We start from the raw sequence: 22,723 nt of genomic DNA, 5'->3' as shown, positions 1-22,723 counted from the left end.
AAAGCTGTAGCTCATTCCTTCATCTCAATCCCCATCACTTGATAAGTGTTTGCTGAACCAACAGATACAAGAGAAGACTGCTGATGCACTCGTTCAAACACGTTTGGATCGCTCCCTTACAAACATATATAAAAACTTTTGCTATGTGGTGTCTAAATAATTAAAAGCTGGCACGTACAGGGTGCTTGCTGTATGCTAAGAACACATATTAACCCATTACACCCTCACAACCCTATGAAATAGGCACAAATATTATCTACAGTTTACAAGTGAGGAAAATTGAGGCTCAGAGATTGTGATTTGCTCAAAGTCACACACTGAACAGCCCGGCAAGGCCCAGGGTCAGTCCCACTCCAGGGTCTGCTCTAAACCACTACCTTTAATTTTTCTATGCTGTGGTTGTTATTCTACTGCGTAGGAATTGGAATTACAATGTCCTCTCCACGAGGGCAGTATTTTGCTCGCTGTTGTACCTTAGGACTCCGAATAGGGTTCCTTGGCTATGCCGAGTGAATGAATCCGCAGCCTACCACGGCATTAAGGGAATTTTCTGGACCCTTGTGCACTGCTCCAGCCTCAGATCCTACTACTGTCTTCCAAGAGCATCCTAATGACGCATGGTTCCCCCCACGCCCCCCCCCCCCCCCCCGGTGTCCCTCAAGGGACTGGGCTGCTGCGTGTCTATTGCCCGCTTCCTCCCACCAGCCTTCCTATCCGGCTAAGTCATCGCCGGCCTGGACTGCCTTCCCGGACTAGCGAGGTTGACATCCTCAGCGATGTACTGCATTTTCTTTAACCCTTTCTACGAGACTGCTGGGTTCGCCTAGGGCTGCGGCTCGGCCTCATGATTCTATCTTCTTCTACTGAACGCGGCAACGTGGACTCTTAGTAAACGTTTGCTGTGCCCTCCGAGCCACAGAGGCTCAGTGTCCGCGGCCCCCCGGTCCCCACCCCCATCCTGTGACTTCCCCGCATCCCTCCTCCCCTCCCGGGAGAAAGCTTCTCGGGCCGGCGTTCTCCTCTTTGCGGGTGACACGATTCTCAGTTGTAAGGGTTTCGCGTCCTCGAAACAAGCGATCTTCCGTGGGGGGCAAACACACTGGCCCCACATGACCGTCCGTGAGGTCCTTTCCGAGAGCCAGAAGCTGGCGACCCCGCCGCACCCGCCGCGCGTCCTGGGCCCCCCCCGGTTCCGCGTCAAGGGGGCTCCCTTCCGGCCGGAGAAGCGGAGACCTGTCCCTCTCCCGCCCCCACCCCCCACGACCCCCACCCGACCTCCGCCCCCGGTGCCCGCCCCTCCGCGCAGTCGGGCCGCCGCCTCACAATGGCCGGGAGCCTTCTCACCGCGCGCAGGGATCCCGGCCACGCGCGCTCCCCTCCCCCACGCACCGTCTCCCCCGGGGCTCGACCCCTGGCGCACATAGTCTCCTCCCTGCGCCCCCTGAAGAGGAAGAGAGGGAGGCGAGGCTCGCTCTTCCGGCCGGGGCTCGACCGCCGTTCGTCCGGTGGCGCCGGCGGCCCACAACGGAGGAACTACTTTCTCTCCCTCAGGGGCACTACTTCGCGGAGGCGTCGGCGCTGGCGGCGCGCACGGCATGGCGGCGGCAGCGGCGGCGGCGGCGGTGGCGCGCCTGAGGTAGAGAGACGCCGGCCCGGTCAGGCCTCGGCGCGGCCTACACGCTTCGCTCGCCCGCTCCCGCCCCGGCTCCGCGCCCGGCCATGGCGGAGTCCTCGCCCGCCCGACGCCCGGTGCCCCTCATCGAGTCGGGTAAGACGCGCCGCCCTCGCCCCGGCTGCGGCCCCCTACCTGCCGCCGCGCCCGCTCCTGACCCGACTCCCCGTCTCCCCGCAGAGCTGTACTTCCTCATCGCCCGGTACCTATCGGCCGGCCCGTGTCGGAGAGCCGCCCAGGTGAGTGCGGGCCCGCGGGCGGCGGCCGCGCTCCGGGGGTCGCGGCCCCGCCGCCGCCTGGGGTCGCGGGAGGAGGGTGCCGGGCGGACTGGGGTGCGGCCCCCGCCCCCCTAATTGCGCGTCTCTTCGGCTGCAGGTGCTGGTGCAGGAGCTGGAGCAGTACCAGGTCTGTGCTGCGCGGCGGCGCCCGGCCCGCCGCGTCCCCTGCGTCCCCTGCCGGCCCTGCCCGGGGGCCGCTCGCCCGGCTCCCCCGCCCCCCGCCCCGCCGCCCCCCGCCTGGCCCCGCGCGGTGGTCACTTGTGTGCGTCTCGGGTCTTTGCAGTTGCTGCCGAAGAGGTTGGATTGGGAGGGCAACGAGCACAACAGGAGCTACGAGGAATTGGTGAGAGTTTTGACATTTCCATCCCGGTATTTCCGAGCGCCCGCCCCCCGCCCCCTTTTCGGGGCTCCTGCTGGGGGGCGAAGTGACCGAGCGGCGCTCGGAGGGGGCGGGAGGGCGGCCCGGGCGTCACCGGGACGACGGGACTCCACCCTGTAGGTAGTATTTTGCTTTGGGGTGGCCGGGTTTGTTTGGGTAGGAAACGGCTCCGGGGGGCGAGGTGGCGGGGTGGGTCCCCAGGTGCGGTGCCTCTGGTGAGAGCCGTGGGCGCGCCAGCCATTCAGCGAGCTGCGCTCATCCGTGTTTCTCCTGAACCCGACTTGTAACTCGACCTGTGATTGGTCTTCCTCCTTTTGCCCCGCCCATCTTCTCCAACCACTTGTTCCTAGGAATAGAAGCATCGGTGTCTGAAAGGTGGAGAAATGTTCCTCTTTTTTCCCCTCAGCAGAGTAATAAAAAACCTTGGCTGCTGTGAGACTGTGCCGCTCCTCCAATACTTGTGCTGTTGTAAACTGTGCTACACTTGTTGAATGCCTTAGGAAACTTAATGTGATGAATTTTTACGTTGCTGTTTGGTGTATGTAACTTAATATAGGCTCTAAAAACGCAGTTTCTCTTTCTGGAGCACCATTTAACATAGATTACAGTTCTCTTTCCATTGTATTTTGTCGTCTTTTTTAGTTGCTCTCACAGTATATGATTTGGTTTGATTCACTCGTTTTGTCCTTAGTGAAATAAAACATTTTTCAGGAAAATATTTTTCCAATTTGTATATTAGGGCCAAGGATTTCTTTAGTTGCCAGGCCATATTCAGCATCTTGTATGCACAAAACAACTGGGAAAAAAAAAAGAGTTCCTGAATGATTTTTTACCACAGTTCTAATACCTGCAAGCAGAAGTTGGTAGAATATGATCACCATTGTTGAATTATACAAAAGAACAGAAATAGGGGGATTTGTTATCTGTATGTGAACAGTTAAGTATTTTTTAAAAAACTTAATTGTAAGTATAATTGATTTACAATGTTGCGGTAATTTCTGCTATACAGCAAAGTGATTCAGTTACATATACATTCTTTTTCACATTTCTTTCCATTATGGTTTGTCACAGGATATTGTATCTAGTTTCCTGTGCTCTACAGTAGGACCTTGTTGTATATCCATCCTCTAAATGATAGTTGGCATCTGCTGACCCCAAGCTCCCAGTCCTTCCCTCCCCCACTCCCCCTCCCCCGTGGCAACCACAAGTCTGTTCTGTGTCTGTGAGTCTGTTTCTGTTTTCATAGATACTGAACACCTAAGTGTTAACAGTTAAAGTTGGGTGGATGTAACAAAAGATTCTATTTCAATTGTCAGTTTTAATATTTGCCTTCCTAGAGTTTTTTGAAGCAAACACTTAAAAGTGAATATTTTCAAGCAAGTGGGCTCTAAAGGTTCTGTATCATGGCAGAGTTTTTATGTTTTCTTGAGTTTGACATTTTGAGACTTAAGGAAATCTTTAAAGGACTGTTCCATCTTATTCTTTTACTCCTGTTGTTAGGTGAAAACAGTGTTGTCAGTGAAGCAGAAAAGCATTATTATTTTTTAAATTTATTTTTTATTGAAGTATAGTTGAATTACAATGTGTTAATTATTGCTGTACAGTAAAGCGACTCAGTTATACACATACATAAATTCTTTTTCATATTTTGCATCATGGTTTATTATAGGATGTTGACTGTAGTTCCTGTGCTATACAGTAGGACTTTGTTGTTTATTCATTCTATATATACCAGTTTGCACTGATAATTCCAAACTCCCAATCCAACCCTCTCCCACCTGCCTCCCCAGAAAAGCATCATTGACATGACAGTGCAGTCATGCTGCTGAAGAGAAAATTGCTTACATTTTGAAATAAGCGTAATTCTATAACTACTGGAAAAGTTTCTTTAAAAATAGATTTGTATATTTTTTGGCTTTTGCTGGTAGAATTGCTTAAAAATATTCTGCTTTAAATTATTCAGACTCTCTCTTTGTGATATATCCCTATGATGTGGCTGGGACATACGTCTTGTCACTGTCTGGATGATTTGTCTGATGGGTATCCTCTTCCTCCTCTACCTTCCTGCCGCCTCCTCTCCCAGCGCTGAATGGTAGAGGATGAGTTTCCTATATAGAGAATTATTCTTTTGTCAAGGGTATATGAGTAGCTTCTAGTTCTCCAACAAAGTCTCCTTTTTTAAAAAAAAAATATTTTAAGAAGTGTTCAGATATACACAAATGAGAATAATGTCATGAATCCGCATATATCATAAACAAATTCATTAGCAATGTTTTTTTTTCCTTTGGTCTCACCCTGTGGCATGTGGAACATCCCTGACCAGGAATTGAACCTGCGCCCCCTGCAGTGGAAGCACGGAGGCTTCACCACTGGACCACTGGTGAAGTCCCCCAATTTGCTATACTTATTTATTTTTTTATATTTGGCTTGAATTGGGCTTCAGACAAGTTCCATGCATTGGGCCGAAATTAAATCTCTTTTTATCTCGCATAGTTTTTTTCCCCGTGCTGTTGATTTACTGAAGAGACTGAGTTATTCTGTAGAATGTTTCACATTTTGGTTTTGTCTGATTGTTTCTTATGATGTTGTTTGTTTCTTTACTTTGTTTAATTTACCCCTTTTTCTCAGTAGTTCGCATTCTTGGATCAGAACCACCTGGGAGCTTTATAAAATCTGGATGCCCAGGCTATGCCCCAGACCAGTTAAATCAGAATCTTTGTGGTGGGGCTGGACATCACTATTTTTTAAAGCCTTTCGGGTGATTCCCATGTCACTGTTTACAGAGCTATAGTTTATCTTAGACTTGTGACCATGCTGTTACTCCAGCCTGTACTTTGGAAGTAAGAATGTTTTTGATACTTCTCAGGAGAATTGAGACTAGTTATCTCTCAATACCTAACCCTGCATTAGCAGTTGGGCCTGTGAATTTAATTGGAATTTTTATGATTTATAGGTGGTGAAGAAAGGGGAAGAATGAAATAGAAGTATAGAACTGGGCATGGGAATTGGGAAGGACTAGGTTTGTAAAGGAGGGGTGTATTTAAAAAGGGGAAAGTGATTTGATATACTTTGTGATTGAGTAACATGATAGATCAATTTTTGTAGGCAATCTCTTAACCAGAAAAAAAAAAAATCAGAAGATTCTTATAGTGTAGCCTATCATTAGGGGATTTATTGTCAATAAGTCATCATTTATTTATTTTTGGCTGCGTCCGGTCTTCGTCGCTGTGTGTGGGCTTTCTCTGGTTGTGGCGAGCATTGCAGTGGCTTCTCTTGGTGTGGAGCATGGGCTCCAGGCGCGTGGGCTTCAGTAGTTGCAACACGCAGGCTCAGTAGTTGTGGCTCACGGGCTCTAGAGCGCAGGCTCAGTAGTTGTGGCACATGGGCTTAGTTGCTCCGCGGCATGTGGGATCTTCCCGGACCAGGGCTCGTGTCCCCTGCATTGGCAGGCAGATTCTTAACCACTGTGCCACCAGGGAAGTCCCTTGTTATATATATATTTTTTAAATAATGTTTGAGTAGGCCTTTTGTGTGAGGAAGAGTCTTCAGAGTTACTTGTATTGAAATCAGTATCTGGTTTATTAGAATTTTAAGTGGTCATATTTTTTAAACTTTTACGTTCATTTACAAATTTTAGAAGTCTAGTAACATATATAGAAACAAGTATATTTGTTTTTACGTTTTGATTAGTGTTTAATTTGTCACGAGAATTTAATCTTAAAATATTTAACACCAACTTAATGTTGTTAATTAAATTTCCTTGGGGGTTTCCACACTATATATACAAATAGATGATGATTTTAATCTATAGATGCCTCAAGATGGCAAACATAAGATCTAAGCATAATCTTTCTAAGAATTTAACTGTTGTAAGTATATTTAATTAATTTATTTATTTAATTATTTTTATTTTTGCCCGCTCCATGCAGCACGCGGGATCTTAGTTCCCCAACCAGGGATCAAACCTGTGCCCCCTGCAGTGGAAGTGCAGAGTCCTAATTACTGGACCACCAGGGAATTCTCAGTATATTTTTATTTTATTTTATTTTATTTATTTATTATAAATTTATTTTAATTAACTTATTTATTTTTGGTTGCCTTGGGTCTTCATTGCTGCGTGCGGGCTTTCTCTAGTTATGGCGAGCGGGGGCTACTCTTCGTTGTGGTATGAGTGCTTCTCATTGTGGTGGCTCTAGGCGCGTGGGCTTCAGTAGCTGTGGCATCTGGGCTCACTAGTTGTGGCGCACGGGCTTAGTTGCTCTGCGGCGTGTGGGATATTCCCGGACCAGGGTTCGAACCCGTGTCCCCTGCATGGGCAGGTGGATTCTTAACCACTGTGCCACCCGGGAAGTCCTATTTTATTTACTTTTATTTTTAAAATATTTATTTATTTATTTATTTGGCTGCATCGGGTCTTAGTTGCAGCATACGGGATCTCTCATTGTGGCGCGCGGGCTCCAGATTTCACGGGCCCAGTAGTTGTGGTGTGTGGGCTTAGTTGCCCCACGCCATGTGGGATCTTAGTTCCCCCATCAGGGATCGAACCCGTGTCCCCTCCACTGGAAGGTGGATTTTTAACCACTGGACCACCAGGGGAGTTCCGTAAATGTATTTTAAATTTATTGTGGTAAATTATTCTTTTTTACTCTTACAAACATTAAAAATAGTTGTTATTACAAAACTTGTTACTATATCAGAATAACTATAACTTGCACAAGTGTATCCATACTTCTTTTCTTCATATCTACTTATTTGTCAACCTTCCTCAGTTTATGAATTCACTGTCCAAGCCAAGGGGAGAGTGGTATTACCATCTTGAGCTCCCTACTGGATTAAGGACTCAGGTTATGATTGAAGATTACGACTCAGGACTTGAAATTTGGGTGCACTGCCAGATAGACTCTACTGGAGTCTCAAATTGAGCCTTTTTTTAAATAGTAAGGCTACTTACTTACCCATTTAAAACAAAACAACTCCTGGGACTTCCCTGGCGGTCCAGTGGTTAAGAATTCCCACTTCCACTGCAGGGGGCGTGGGGTCGATCCCTGGTTGGGGAACTAAAATCCCGTATGCTGTACTGCGTGGCCAAAAATAAATAAATAAATAAAACTCTGTATTCCCCACCTGTATTGCAATTAGTCACATTACCGTTTTATTTTCATTGTGGGATTCTAAAGACCCTTCATCCTGAGTGCAGCTTATTTCTTTCCTCTCTGTAGGGATTCTGCATTTTCTTTGTACTTGACTATAGAGATCTGTCATTCTACAGGCATTTCATTGACAACACTTGGGAACACTTAATGATCATGGCAGTGTGATGATAAGTTACAGTCTAGCAATAGAGCAGTATTAAATTAGAAATTTGGGTTTTGGTGCCAGGTGGCTAGGCTGTAATCCTGACTTTTTAGCATTACTTAACTAGATGTTCTAAGGCAGGTTATTTAATCTCTACCTCAGTTCCTCGATCTGCAAGACAAGGGTAATAATAATTGTATCAAAGTGTTGTTGTGAACCTTATATGGAAATAAATGATTTTGCAGTGTTTATTAGTAACAATGTTGATAGGACAGTAAGTCATAATATTGTTAGACTTCCCCTTCACCTAATTTATATTTGTAGGGTCTTATAAAATAACAAAATATAGTCTCTGTGAGCTCTAACACTTGTATGAATGGTAGCTGGTATTCACCCTTATGGATGACCACAGAGTAGGAAGGGGAACGGCAGTTTCTATACCTTAGTGCTGAATAACGGTAGTGGTGTCGCAGTCTGAGTCACTTAGCCTTGACTCTGGTACTTTATTATTTATTTATTTATTTACTTAATTTTTTGGCTGCGTCAGGTCTTAGTTGTGGCGCACAGACTCTAGTTGTGGCGCACAGGCTCAGCATTTCGCACGGCCTTAGTTGCCCTGTGGCATGTGGGATCTGTGTTCCCCAACCAAGGATGGAACCTGCATCCCCTGCATTGGAAGGCGGATTCTTAACCACTGGACCACCAGGGAAGTCCCTTGACTGTGCTACTTTAAAAGAGAATAGTTGTTAGTTACTTTGTTTTCATAGGCTCATCTAATCATAACAGTTATTTTCCTCTAAAGCAGGGGTTCCTAACCCCTGTGCTGCAGACTGGTAGCTGTCTGAGGCCAGTTAGGAACTGGGCCGCACAGCAGGAGGTGAGTGGCTGGCAAGCAAGTGAAGCTTCATCTGCCGCTCCCCATTACTCCCCATCACTTGCATTATGCTTGAACCATCCCCAGCCCCCCACCCTAGTCTGTGGAAAAATTGTCTTCCACGAAACTGGTCCCTGGTGCAACAAAGGTTGGGGACCGCTGCTTTAAAGGACAAAGGTCATGTGACGTTTTAAAAAATCTCCTACCTATGTGGAGTTATCTGTCTCTCTTTTTTTTTTCTTAGTTCTTTATTTTAAAGCTATGTTATTAGGTGCATACAAATTCCAAACTATTATCTTCCTGTTGAGTTGATCCCCCCACTTCTTTCAAATGGACTTAATTTTTTAGAGCAGTTTTGGGTTCATAGCAAAATTGAGTGGAAGATACAGAGATTTCCTATATACTCCTGCTTCCATAAATGCATAGTCTCCTTCATTATCAACATCTCCCACCAGAGTGGTACATTTATTGCAGTTGATGACTATTTTGACATATCATACTCATCCAAAGTCTATAGTTTATGTTAGTGTTCTCTTACATTTACATTCAGTGCTCTTGGTGTTGTACAGTCTGTGGGTTTGGACAAATGCACAATGACATGTATCCATCAGTATAGTATCATAGAGTAATTTTACAGCCCTAAAAATCCTCTGTGCTCTGCCTAAATATCCCTCCCTTCCTCCCTTCCTCCCTCCCACTGATGTTTTCGCTGTCTCCATAGTTTCACCTTTTCCAGAATTTGACCCTCATTTTATTTTATTATTATTATTTTAAGATTTATTTATTTTTAAATTTATTTGTATTATTTTTATTTATTTTTGGCTGCATTGGGTCTTCATTGCTGCGCACGGGTGTTCTCTAGTTGTGGTGAGCAGGGGCTACTCTTCGTTGCGGTGTGTGGTCTTCTCATTGTGGTGGCTTCTCTTGTTGTGGAGCACAGGCTCTAGGCACGCGGGCTTCAGTAGTTGTGGCATGCGGGCTCAGTAGTTATGGCTCGCGGGCTCTAGAGCGCAGGCTCAGTAGTTGTGATGCACGGGCTTAGTTGCTCCGCGGCATGTGGGATCTTCCTGGACCAGGGCTGAAACCCATGTCCCCTTCACTGGTAGGCGGATTCTTAACCGCTGCGCCACCAGGGAAGCCCTGACCCTTTTTTAAAAAATTAGGAAATACTCTCTCTTCATACTTTTTGCCTTAGAGTCTAACATTGCCTCGTGTTATTGTAGCCAGCCCAGCTTTCTTTTGGTTAGTGATGGCGTAGTATGTTTTTTTTTATCCTTTTACTTTTGGTATTCCTGTGGTCTCATTTTTAAAGTGTGTCTCCTGAAACAGCATGTAGTTTTATTCAGTCTTTTAGTTGGAGTGTTTAAACCGTTTGTATTTAATATAATTACTTAAACATGATTGTGTTAGACCTACCAAGTATCTGTTTTATATATGTCCCATTTATTTTTCCTCTCTTACTTTCTTTTGGATTAACCAGCTGTTATTCTATTTATTTTTTTTATTGCTTTTCCATAATACATCTTTTTATTGTTTTAGTGGTTACCCTAGAGATTATAATATGCGTTACCATTTACTTTAGGTACTTTAACCACTTCTCGTATAAATGGAGTTAAAACTATTAGTTGTCACCCTCTTGTCCTTTGGGCTATTATCATATTTTACTTTTACATATGTTATTAATTTTTCCAGATGTTATTGTAGTTGTTTTATTTTATTTTATTTTATTTTTTTTGGCCACACTGCACAGTATGCAGGATATTAATTCCCCGACCAGGGATCATACCTGCATACCCTGCATTGGGAGTGCGGAGTCTTAACCACTGGACCACCAGGGAAGTCCCTGTAGTTGTTTTAAAGTCAATTTTCATTTGCCTATCCACCTGTATACCTTTCCTGATATTTTTAATTCCTTCCTGTCTTTCCATGCCTCTTATATGTGATTATTTTTTCTTCCGTCTCCACAACTTATTTTGGTATTTCTTTTAATGAAAGTTTGTTGGCAGTGACTTCAGTTTTCCTTTTTTTTTCTTTCTTTTTTTTTTTTTTTTTTTTGGTTTGAAAACTTTGTTTTGACTTTATTTTTAAAAAATATTTATTTTTTTGATTTATTTATTTTCCTTATTTTTTGGCTGTATCTGGTCTTAGTTGTGGCACGTGGGAGCTTTCATTGTGGCGTGCGGTCTCTTTGTTGCGGCGCTCAGGCTTCTTTGTAGTTGCAGCGTGTGGGTTTTCTCTCTCTAGCTGTGGCTCATGGGCTCCAGGGCACGTGGGCTCTGTAGTTTGTGGCATGCGGCCTCTCTCATTGAGGTGCACGAGCTCAATAGTTGTGGCGCGTGGGCTTAGTTGTCTTGCAGCATGTGGGATCTTAGTTCCCCGACCAGGGATCGAACCCGACTCCCCTGCATTGGAAGGCGGGTTCTCTACCACTGGACCATCAGGGAAGTCCCTTGACTTTATTTTTAAAGTTTTTTTTTCTTTTTTTTAATAATTTTTACTCATTATTATTATTAAAATATTTTTTAAAAATTCATTTCATTTATTTTTGGCTGTGTTGGGTCTTTGTTGCTGCGCGCTGGCTTTCTCTAGTTGCGGCGAGTGGGGGCCACTCTTGGTTGTGGTGTGCAGGCTTCTCATTGCGGTGGCTTCTCGTTGCAGAGCATGGGCTTTAGGTGCACAGGCTTCAGTAGTTGTGGTGCGCAGGCTCAGTAATTGTGGTGCACGGGCTTAGTTGCTCTGCGGCATGTGGGATCCTCCTGGACCAGGGCTCGAGCCTGTGTCCTCTGCATTGGCAGGCAGATTCTTAACCACTGTGCCACCACAGAAGCCCAGATTTTTTTAAAAAAATTAATTAATTAATTTGTTTTTTTTGGCTGTGTTGGCTCTTCGTTGTTGCGCGCGGGCTTTCTCTAGTTGCGGCGAGCCAGGGCTACTCTTCCTTGCAGTGTGTAGGCTTCTCATTGTGGTGGCTTCTCTTGTGGAGCATGGGCTTTAGGCATGCAGGCTTCAGTAGTCATGGCATGTGGGCTCAGTCGTTGTGGTTCGCGGGCTCTAGAGCCCAGGCTCAGTAGTTGTGGTGCATGGGCTTAGTTGCTCTGTGGCATGTGGGATCTTCCCGGACCAGGGCTTGAACCAGTGTCTCCTGCATTGGCAGGCGGATTCTTAACCACTGCGCCACCAGGGAGGCCCCCCAGATTTTTTTTTTTTTAAGCTGTGAAATTCTGGTTGGTTGGTTCTGGTGTTTTTTTCTTTCAGCACATTAATATTGTAAAGCCAGCAGTCTTACTATTGCTTCTTTCAAGATAATGTTTTTTTCTCTGGCTGCTTTTTAAGATTTTCATTTTGTCTTTAATTTTCAGAAGTTTTACTATGATATACTGTAGTCGTTATCTATCACTACATAAAAACTTATCCTAAACTTAGTGATTTAAGACAACACAGATTAATTAAGTAATTATTTTTACTTGGCTGCGCCACACAGCATGTGAGATCTTAGTTTCCCGACCAGGGATCAAACCCATGCCCCCTGCATTTTAAGAGCAGAGTCTTAACCGCTGGACTGCCAGGGAAGTCTCACAGATTTATTATTGTCTCTATTTAAGTCAGGAGTCCAGGCACAGCTGAGCTGAGTCCTCTGTCTCAGTCTCTCTCAAGGCTGCAATCAAAGTGTTGGCCAGAGCTGGGGTTTGAACTGAAAGCTTGACTGTGGAAGGATCTGCTTCCAAGTTCACATCGTTTTTGGCTGGCTTCAGTTTCTGGAGTGGATTGTTAGACTGAGAGCCTCAGTTCCTAGTTGGCTCTTGGCTGCTCTCAGCTCCTTGCCACATTGATCTCTCCAACATAGTAGCGTGCCTCATTGAAAGATGAAGGCAGAGAAGGCAATAGTCCGCAGGCAAGACAGAAGTCACAGTCTTTTGTAACCTAATAATGGATGTGTTACTCAATGTTAGTGTGTTCTGTTGGTTAGAAGTAACTTACTCAAGGGCAGGGGATTTCACAGGTCTTGAGTACCAGAAGGTGGGAATGTTGGGGTCCATGTCAGAAGCTGCCTACCACATGTGCCTAGGTAGATTTCTTGGCACTTACTTTGCTTGGGGTTCTCTGAGCTTCTTGAATCTGTAGTATATCAAGTAGTTCACTGTATAATTAAAGTCCCATATGGAAAGCATAGAAGAATAGGGAAGAATATGTATTTTGAAGAGATAATGGCTGAGCATTTTCCAACATCTGGGCCATCTCTGGGTCTGCTTCTTTTTGCCACACCCTATCTTGACCCTGGGTCTCATATTTTGCTTTGTTGTACGTCTCATCATCTTTTGAAGTATACTGGGCCTTTTTGCGTTAAAAGAGTAGTGTAGTTAGTCTCAGTAAAGGATGTGCTTTTTTTTCCTCTCTCAAAGCTGTTAGTTTGTGGGGTTGGGTCAATCTGATCTGTAGCTGATCATCTCTGGCGTTTGGTGCAGCTTTAGTTGCATTCACTTCATAACTGGCTTCACGTGTTTTGAGGGTGGGATTGAGACTCTCTTTCAGCAGAGTTTAGAATTTGGGTACCAGTGAGATTCTTTTTTTTTAAATTGATTAATTATATTTATTTTTGGCTGCGTTGGATCTTAGTTGATGGCACGTGGGATATTCGTTGAGGCACGTGGGATATTCGTTGAGGCATGTGGGATCTTTCTTTGCGGCACACGGGCTTCTCTCTAGCTGTGGCGTGCAGGTTTTCTCTTCTCTAGTTGTGGCACGTGGGCTCTGTGGTTGTGGTGTGCGGGCTCTCTAGTTGAGGTGCACGAGTTCAGTAGTTGTGGTGTGTGGGCTTAATTGCCCTGCGGCATGTGGGATCTTAGTTCCCTAACCAGGGATGGAACCTGTGTCCCCTGCATTGTAAGGTGGATTCTTTACCACTGGACCACCAGGGAGGTCCCACCAGTGAGATTCTTGAGAGGTCTATACTTTATAGCTGAGTTGCCAGCTTTCCAAATTTGTAAGATCTTGCACTATTTTATAGTCCAGTTGCCTGCATTTTGGTTGATGAAGAGTTCTCTTTGCTCTCCAGTTCTGCCTTGTTGTCCTATCCCTAGCCAGCTGCTCTGCATCCAGTTTTTGGCCCTGTGCAGTTGGTGAAGGCCTGTGGAAGGGAATCGGCATGGGTGCAACTCACTGTGAGGAGGCTCCTTAGTGTTCTAATCAGTCATCAGCCCACAGGTGGCTGTTTAAAAGTTTGACAGATTTTTTTCTTTTTCCTTATGTCTGTGTCAGTTCTTCCTGCCTGTCTGCTACGGATGAAAGCAGCTGTGAGTGTTTTTTCGATTCACAGAAGGGCTCATCAGTTTCTGGGGTACAGTTAATTTAGATTTGTTTCCTTAGCTCTGTGAAGGGGGTAGATAATCCAGCTTGTTCTCATTTTTAAGGTGAGAGCATGGTTTTTCTTGCATTATCTCCTTTGAAATAGTTGGAATAGATAAATGATTATTTTTGACTTTTAAAAATTATGTGGGACAGGAATTCCCTCGTGACGCAGTGGTTAAGAATCCACCTGCCAATGCAGGGGACACAGGTTTGAGCCCTCGTCCGGGAAGATCCCATATGCTGTGGAGCAACTAAGCCCGTGCGCCACAACTACTGAGCCTGCGCTCTGGAGCCCGTGAGCCACAACTGCTGAGCCCCCCGCGCCTAGAACCCATGCTCCGCGACAAGAGAAACCACTGCAATGAGAAGCCCACACGCCGCAACGTAGAGTAGCCCCCGCTCGCCCCAATTAGAGAAAGCCCGCACGCAGCAACGAAGACCCAACGCAGCCAAACATAATTTTTTTTTTTTTTTTAAATTTATGTGGGACATACAACCACCTGTAGTTATCTGTAGGTACAACTAATTATATTTCTTGGCACATAGTAGGCTCTCAGTATTTATCGAAAGAATTAATGTTTAATGCTTAGTATATTTTTTTACTGAGAACCGGTCATTAACAGTTTGGTTATTAAATAGTATTTTGTCTGATCTTTGATTTCTTAAAATTTCTCTAAGAAGTGTACTTCATTTGTAGGGCAGTTAGGGCAGTGTTTAGCACCGTATGGTCACGAGATACATGGAAGTTATACATCCCTTTTTTTTTTTTTTTTTTTAAAGCTCCTTAATCCATTTTATTAGGAACCTACAAAATAGAATTTTTCAATGATTGTTTATTATGTTTCCTTTTTTATGTGGAAATGGGGAAATGGCATTTTTTTTGAATTACGTATATTCAAATGATGGTGTTTTAATTCACACTGAACAACAACAACAAAATCTTGATAAAACAAGAAATGGGAGAAATAAAAACTGATTTCGGAACCAAATGTGTACTTACACAATAGTGAATCACTGGGAAATGTAGTCATGGAGTAGGTAAGCTCCATGTGAAGAAAACTGCATATAGGAATTCAAAAGCGTTATAGCACATACTCTTTGTTTTTTAAATAGATAGGCCTCAGTGTTTTTTACAGCACATCTTTTTAAAATAAATTCTCACTTTTTTTTTTTTTTTTGGCTGCATTGGGTCTTCGTTGCTGTGCGCGGACTTTCTCTCGTTGTGGCGAGTGGGGGCTACTCTTGGTTGTGGTGTGCAGGCTTCTCATTGTGGTGGTTCTCTTGTCACGGAGCATGGGCTCTAGCCTCGTGGGCTTCAGTAGTTGTGGCACGTGGGCCCTAGAGTGTGTGGGCTTCAGTAGTTGTGGCACACAGGCTCAGTAGTTGTGGCTCGTGGGCTCAGTAGTTGTGGTGCACGGACTTAGCTGCTCCATGGCATGTGGGATCTTCCCAGACTAGAGATCAAACCCATGCCCCCTGCATTGGCAGGTGGATTCTTTTTTTAAAAAAATAATTAATTAATTAATTAATTAATTTTTGGCTGTGTTGGGTCTTCGTTTCTGTGCGAGGGCTTTCTCTAGTTGTGGCAAGTGGGGGCCACTCTTCATCGCGGTGTGCGGGCCTCTCACTATCGCGGCCTCTCTTGTTGCGGAGCACAGGCTCCAGACGCGCAGGCTCAGTAATTGTGGCTCACGGGCCTAGTTGCTCCGCGGCATGTGGGATCTTCCCAGACCAGGGCTCGAACCCGTGTCCCCTGCATTGGCAGGCAGATTCTCAACCACTGCGCCACCAGGGAAGCCCTGGAGGTTTTATTTTTAGAGGTTTAAGTTTTTTAACTTTTTACATGTCTTAATCTTTATTTTTGCCTTTATGGTTGTTCTTAAACCATACTTTCTGTACTAGAAAATTATAAAGGCAATATTACGTATTTACTTATTTATATTTTTTCCTAGGCCATTTATAATTTTTTTAATTTTTATTTTTATCGTTTTATTTTTTTAAAATAAATTTATTTATCTTATTTATTTTTGGCTATGTTGGGTCTTTGTCGCTGAGTGCGGGCTTTCTCTAATTGTGGTGAGCGGGGGCTACGGTTCGTTGCAGTGCGCGGGCTTCTCGTTGTGGTGGCTTCTCTTGTTGCGGAGCACGGGCTCTAGGCTCATGGGCTTCAGTAGTTGTAGCTCACAGGCTCAGTAGTTGTGGCTCGTAGGCTCAGTAGTTGTGGCTCGTGGGCTCTAGAGCACAGGCTCAGTAGTTGTGGTGCACATGCTTAGTTGCTCCACAGCATGTGGGATCTTCCCGGACCAGGGCTTGAACCCATGTCCCCTGCATTGGCAGGTGGATTCTTTTTTTTTTTTTTTTTTTTTTTTTTCTCCCAATCTGTGAGTTGTCTGTTTACTTTCTTTTTTTTTTTTTTTTTTGTTTTTTTTTGTTTTTTTTTTCCACACACACACACTGTATTTTATTTTTACAAGAGATAGATAGACTGACACCAAGCATTGTACATGGATTACCACAACAAAAGCAACAATGATTGCAATTACCAAACATGAAACACACTTATACTATGTCATAATATTGACATTCAGTCCAGCAATCCTCCACTGCAACAGCTCCTTTACTTTGCAGTGAAAATTGATTTGTATATTCTTTTCCTCTGAGTCCTTGTGGGATTTTTTTTTTTTAATTCAGACAGAAAGTCACAAAAATTATACTCATCCTCATCAGTTCACTCAGTCCCATGTAATTAATTTCTTTTTTTTCATCTTGATCTTTTGTTAGCACTTTGGCAGGTGGATTCTTAACTGCTGCACCACCAGGGAAGTCCATAATTTCTTTTTAAATGTCTTTATTTAGAGTTTATTTTAGCATTTGGTTGGTATGATATATGGATCTAGCCTTTTCCAGATTGTCCGTCAGTTTGCAGGTAACATCTGAGTCATCTTCTTTATCTGCAGAGAATGCAATCATTATCATTTTCTAAGTTCTTTCTGACTTTCCTCTGGATTTTTTCTGTTCTTGTGACATTCTGTACTATTATGATTGAACTTTTCTTTTTTTACATCTTTATTGGAGTGTAATTGCTTTACAGTGGTGTGTTAGTTTCTGCTTTATAACAAAGTGAATCAGCTATACATATACATATATCCCCATATCCCCTCCCTCTTGGCGTGTCCCTCCCATCCTCCCTATCCCACCCCTCTAGGGGGTCACAAAGCACCAAGCTGATCTCCCTGTGCTGTGTGGCTGTTTCCCACTAGCTAGCTATTTTACATTTGGTAGTGTATATATGTCCCTGCCACTCTCTCACTTCGTCCCAGCTTACCCTTCCCCCTCCCCGTGGCCTCAAGTCCATTCTCTGTGTCTGCGTCTTTGTTCCTGTCCTGCCCCTACGTTCTTCAGAACCATTTTTTTTTCTTTTAGGTTCCATATATATGTGTTAGCATACGGTATTTGTTTTTCTTTTTCTGACTTCACTCTGTATGACAGACTCTAGGTCCATCCACCTCACTACAAATAACTCAATTTCGTTTCTTTTTATGGCTGAGTAATATTCCATTGTATATATGTGCCACATCTTCTTTATCCATTCATCTGTCGATGTACACTTAGGTTGCTTCCATGTCCTGGCCATTGTAAATAGTGCTGCGATGAACATTGGGGTGCATGTGTCTTTTTTTTTTTTTTTAAATTTATTTTATTTATTTATTTATTTATTTATTTATGGCTGTGTTGGGTCTTCGTTTCTGTGCGAGGGCTTTCTCCGGCTGCGGCGAGCGGGGGCCACTCTTCATCACAGTGCGCGGGCCTCTCACTGTCACGGCCTCTCTTGTTGCGGAGCACAGGCTCCAGACGCGCAGGCTCAGTAGTTGTGGCTCACGGGCCCAGTTGCTCCGCGGCATGTGGGATCTTCCCAGACCAGGGCTCGAACCCATGTCCCCTGCATTGGCAGGCAGACTCTCAACCACTGCGCCACCAGGGAAGCCCGCATGTGTCTTTTTGAATTATGGTTTTCTTAGGGTAGTTCTATTTTTAGTTTTTTAAGGAAACTCCATACTGTTCTCCATAGTGGCTGTATCAGTTTACATTCCTACCAACAGTGCAAGAGGGTTCCCTTTTCTCCACACTCTCTCCAGCATTTACTGTTTGTAGATTTCTTGATGATGGCCATTCTGACTGGTGTGAGGTGTTACCTCATTGTAGTTTTGATTTGCATTTCTCTAACGATTAGTGATGTTGAGCATCCTTTCATGTGTTTGTTGGCAATCTGTATATCTTCTTTGGAGAAATGTCTATTTAGGTCTTCTGCCCATTTTTGGATTGGGTTGTTTGTTTTCTTGATACTGAACTGCATGAGCTGCTTGTAAATTTTGGAGATTAATCCTTTGTCAGTTACTTCATTTGCAAATATTTTCTCCCATTCTGAGGGTTGTCGTTTAGTCTTGTTTATGTTTTTCTTTGCTGTGCAAAAGCTTTTAAGTTTCATTAGGTCCCATTTGTTTATTTTTGTTTTTATTTCCATTTCTCTAGGAGGTAGGTGAAAAAGGATCTTGCTGTGATTTATGTCATAGAGTGTTCTGCCTGTGTTTTCCTCTAAGAGTTTTTATAGTGTCTGGTCTTACATTTAGGTCTTTAATCCATTTTTTTAAAAAAATTAATTAATTAATTAATTAATTTTTGGCTGTGTTGGGTCTTCATTTCTCTGCGAGGGCTTTCTCTAATTGCGGCAACCGGGGGCCACTCTTCATCGCGGTGTGCGGGCCTCTCACTATCGTGGCCTCTCTTGTTGCGGAGCACAGGCTGCAGACACGCAGGCTCAGTAGTTGTGGCACACGGGCCTAGTTGCTCCATGGCATGTGGGATCTTCCCAGACCAGGGCTCAAACCCGTGTCCCCTGCGTTAGCAGGCAGATTCTCAACCACTGCGCCACCAGGGAAGCCCTTTAATCCATTTTGAGTTTATTTTTGTCTATGGTGTTAGGGAGTGTTCTAATTTCATTCTTTTACATGTAGCTGTCCAGTTTTCCCAGCGCCACTTATTGAAGAGACTGTCTTTTCTCCATTGTATATTCTTGCCTCCTTTGTCAAAAATAAGGTGACCATATGTGCATGGGTTTATCTCTGGGCTTTCTGTCCTGTTCCATTGACCTATATTTCTTTTTTTGTGCCAGTACCATACTGTCTTGATTACTGTAGCTTTGTAGTATATAGTCTGAAGTCAGGGAGCCTGATTCCTCCAGCTCCATTTTTCTTTCTCAAGATTGCTTTGGCTATTCGGGGTCTTTTGTGTTTCCATACAAATTGTGAAATTTCTTTTTCTAGTTCTGTGAAAAATGCAAGTGGTATTTTGATAGGGATTGCACTGAATCTGTAGGTTGTTTTGGGTAGTATAGTCATTTTCACAATGTTGATTCTTCCGATCCAAGAACATGGTGTATCTCTCCATCTGTTTGTTATCATCTTTAATTTCTTTCATCAGTGTCTTATAGTTCTCTGCATACAGGTCTTTTGCCTCCTTAGGTAGGTTTATTCCTAGGTATTTTATTCTTTTTGTTGCAATGGTAAATGGGAGTGTTTCCTTAATTTCTCTTTAAGATTTTTCATCATTAGTGTATAGGGATGCAAGAGATTTCTGTGCATTAATTTTGTATCCTTCTACTTTACCAAATTCGTTGTTTAACTCTAGTAGTTTTCTGGTAACATCTTTAGGATTCTCTATGTATAGTATGTCATCTGCAGACAGTGACAGCTTTACTTCTTCTTTTCCGATTTGGATTCCTTTTATTTCTACTTCTTTGATTGCTGTGGCTAAAACTTCCAAAACTATGTTGAATAATAGTGGTGAGAGTGGGCAACCTTGTCTCGTTCCTGATCTTGGTGGAAACGGTTTCAGTTTTTCACCATTGAGCACGATGTTGGCTGTGGGTTTGTCATATATGGCCTTTATTATGTTGAGGTAAGTTGATTGAACTTTTATAGTGTATAATCAGCGTTGTAGATCAAAAAGAAGGTGGTGGTTAAATACACTGTGTTGTGCTTTAAGGTGTTAGGGAATTAGGAAGGAATTGGTTTTGAACTATACCTTAACCAATAGCTGTGTAGCCATGTGTGCTTTCTGGCCTTGTATTTGGGAAATAATATTTCTGTTCTGAATTATTTAAGTGCATTTACTTAAGTATTTTAGACATTTCAGGACTCAGCACCTGAACCTTTGACTCTCCACCAAGTACATTTCTTTTATTTGATTCTTTGTAAACTCTTGATTTATGTTTGTATTGCACTTTATGAATTTGTTTTAAAGACATAGCTAAAATGAATAGGTTTTATTTCTTTTGGTCATTTGGAATAGGACAGACTTCTGGGTGAAATAACTAAGTCTGGCTAGGAGATGTTTTGCATTGATATTGAAATCTATGGTCTTTACTATGTACATGTGGCTGAAATTGTTATTTGACCAAGAACATTTATTATTTTATATCTTCTGTAGGCTATACATGTGTAAAATTCATGCATTTTAAAGTACCTGTCTTGGGAATTCCCTGGTGGTCCAGTGGGTTGGACTCTGTGCTTCCACTGCAGGGGGCATGGGTTCTATCCCTGGTCAGGAAACTAAGATCCCACAAGATGCGTGGCACCAAAAAAAAAAGTGTGCCTGTCTCTTCTGTTTTAATACATCTTGTTAAACAGTATTTTTAAAAAATGAAGTTTGACTTCTTTGGGAATATTTGTGTCTTCATTAAGTTCCATATGCAGCGGTCCCCAACCTTTTGGCACCAGGGACCAGTTTCATGGAAGACAGTTTTTCCACGGGGTAGGGGGAGATGGTTCAAGCGGTAATGTGAGCCATGTGGAGCGGCAGATGGAGCTTCTGTCACTCGCCCACTGCTCACCTCCTGCTCTGCAGCCCGGTAATGGTCCTTGGCCTGGGGGTTGGGGACCCCTGCCATATAGGATCCATACTTTAATTAGTCTTTGCACATTTTGATCATATTCTGCTCAGAAAATTCTGTCATTTTGATTTGGTACAACAAAAATGTCAAGATGAGTGTTTTCTTTTCAGAAGTCAGGTGATTTATGTCTAAAGTCCCTGAGAATTTTGCATTCTGTGTTTTATTCTTTTCAGATGATCTGATGGTAGTTCTAGAAATAGCAGGAGAACTCCCTGTCAAGAGTATCAAAAACCTTATGGGAATTACCTGGTGGTCCAGGGGTTAGGACTTGGTGATTTCCCTGCTGGGGCCCGGGTTTGATCCCTGGTCGGGGAACTAAGATTCCACAAGCTGCGTGTTGGCCAAACAAACAAAAAAAGAATATCAGAAGTTTTAGATTTTTTTAATGCTGAATAGTTTGTAATTTGGAAAAGCTTATATGGTCTAGAAACAGGGGTCATTGTTTTGCTAAGGGAGGAAGAAAATATTAATAGACTGCACAGAAATGCTAACTAAGGATATGTCCGGGCAGTGAAACTGAGAATAAATCTCCTGAGGTAGGGGACCGTTCCCGTAAAAATTCTCCTCCCTAATAAAATAGTCATAAGAAGAAAGAATCCTTCCCTTCCAGCATTTCCAGGGTATGATGGCAAGAGCTGCAAAAACCATCCAGCAATGTAAAAACTAAGAGTCTGAGGGGAAAAAAGCCAAAATGTCAAGGCTGCCCAAGCAGAAAGACATGCTCTTTAATGACACCATTAGATCACTGCATCGATTCCACCTAGAGACTTGTTAAGACACCATTACATATCTTTATTATTACTTAAGCCACTGCTTTGCAGCAAACGAAGTATTCAACAAGCCTATTTTCATGTGCTGCGCAATCTCACAAATCATAAAAGCATGTCCACCAATCTGAATATCTGTTACAAAGTCACCCACCAACCATCTCAGTAAAGTGAGGCTTGCCTGGAAAATGCTATTAATGCTGACTTCAGTGTTGGCTAAGCAAGCAGTCACCGCTCTGGGAAGCTAAAACTGGTTAACTTTTTTGAATTAAAATACATTGAAATGCTTTTAAATGAAGGATCTTCATGCCAGCACTAGAACATTTCTCTGCCTAGATCCTTTTGTATATACTGAGTGTTAAGCTCCTTTTTCCTCTTATTTATATAGGAATATTCTGCCATTGACTACTAAACTTGTACTTTTTATTTAGTTATTTATTAAAAATTTTTTAAAAATTAGTTTATTTTGGCTGCACCATGTCTGAGTTGCGACACGCGGGATCTTTAGTTGGGGCATGTGGACTCTTAGTCATGGCATGCATGTGGGATCTGATTCCCCACCCAGGGATCGAACCTGGGTCCCCTGCCTTGGGAGCATGGAGTCTTACCCACTGGACCACCAGGGAAGTCCCTGAACTTGCACTTTTTAAATAAAGAAGATAGTCTGTCTCATCAGAAGCTGGGGGGAATTTCTTAAGCAAGGAAGACACCAAATTTTGGTTTTTTTTAATAAAAGGCAGTGCTTTCTGTCACTTCTTATGTTTCATTGTTATACTGTACTTTTCATTGTTATAGGAATTATGATATGGTAGTTTACTTACACGTTTTCCGTTGCAGGATTTCTAGGTGTAGCTTAAAATAATTTGAGGGAAAGCTAAAGATCAGACAGGTACATATTAAAGATATTAAATATTTATTCTAGATCCTGATTAGATTACAGCATCCCAAACTTTACAGAAAAAGCTACTTTTCCCCATAACGTTCCAATTATTTATTTATTTTTGGGGAATTTTTGAATTTTATTTATTTTTTTATACAGCAGGTTCTTATTAGCCATCCCTTTTATACACATCAGTGTATACATGTCAATCCCAATTGCCCAATTCATCCCACCCCCCCCAGCCCCCGCCGCTTTCGCACCTTGGTGTCCATACGTTTGTTCT

The 22,723-nt window shown here is 43.3% G+C and overlaps 1 protein-coding gene across 1 annotated transcript in view; it reads left to right on the top strand.

Annotated features, from left to right (window-relative positions):
- Nucleotides 1-1,431: 1,431 nt before the first annotated feature.
- BRWD1 (bromodomain and WD repeat domain containing 1) overlaps nucleotides 1,432-22,723 on the top strand; it is a 124,031-nt gene continuing 102,739 nt past the window's right edge. The window contains exons 1-4 of the mRNA XM_057545950.1: nucleotides 1,432-1,768; nucleotides 1,853-1,911; nucleotides 2,048-2,077; nucleotides 2,234-2,293. Coding sequence (XP_057401933.1) covers nucleotides 1,720-1,768; nucleotides 1,853-1,911; nucleotides 2,048-2,077; nucleotides 2,234-2,293 — 198 coding nt within the window. The 5' untranslated portion in view covers nucleotides 1,432-1,719. The remainder of the gene's footprint in view (nucleotides 1,769-1,852; nucleotides 1,912-2,047; nucleotides 2,078-2,233; nucleotides 2,294-22,723) is intronic.

The sequence above is a fragment of the Balaenoptera acutorostrata genome, chromosome 4, assembly GCF_949987535.1.
Source record: "Balaenoptera acutorostrata chromosome 4, mBalAcu1.1, whole genome shotgun sequence".
In the NCBI taxonomy this organism is placed as follows: domain Eukaryota; kingdom Metazoa; phylum Chordata; class Mammalia; order Artiodactyla; family Balaenopteridae; genus Balaenoptera; species Balaenoptera acutorostrata.
Note: the sequence above shows the minus strand (reverse complement) of the source record. Positions and strands in the feature narration are given on the sequence as shown.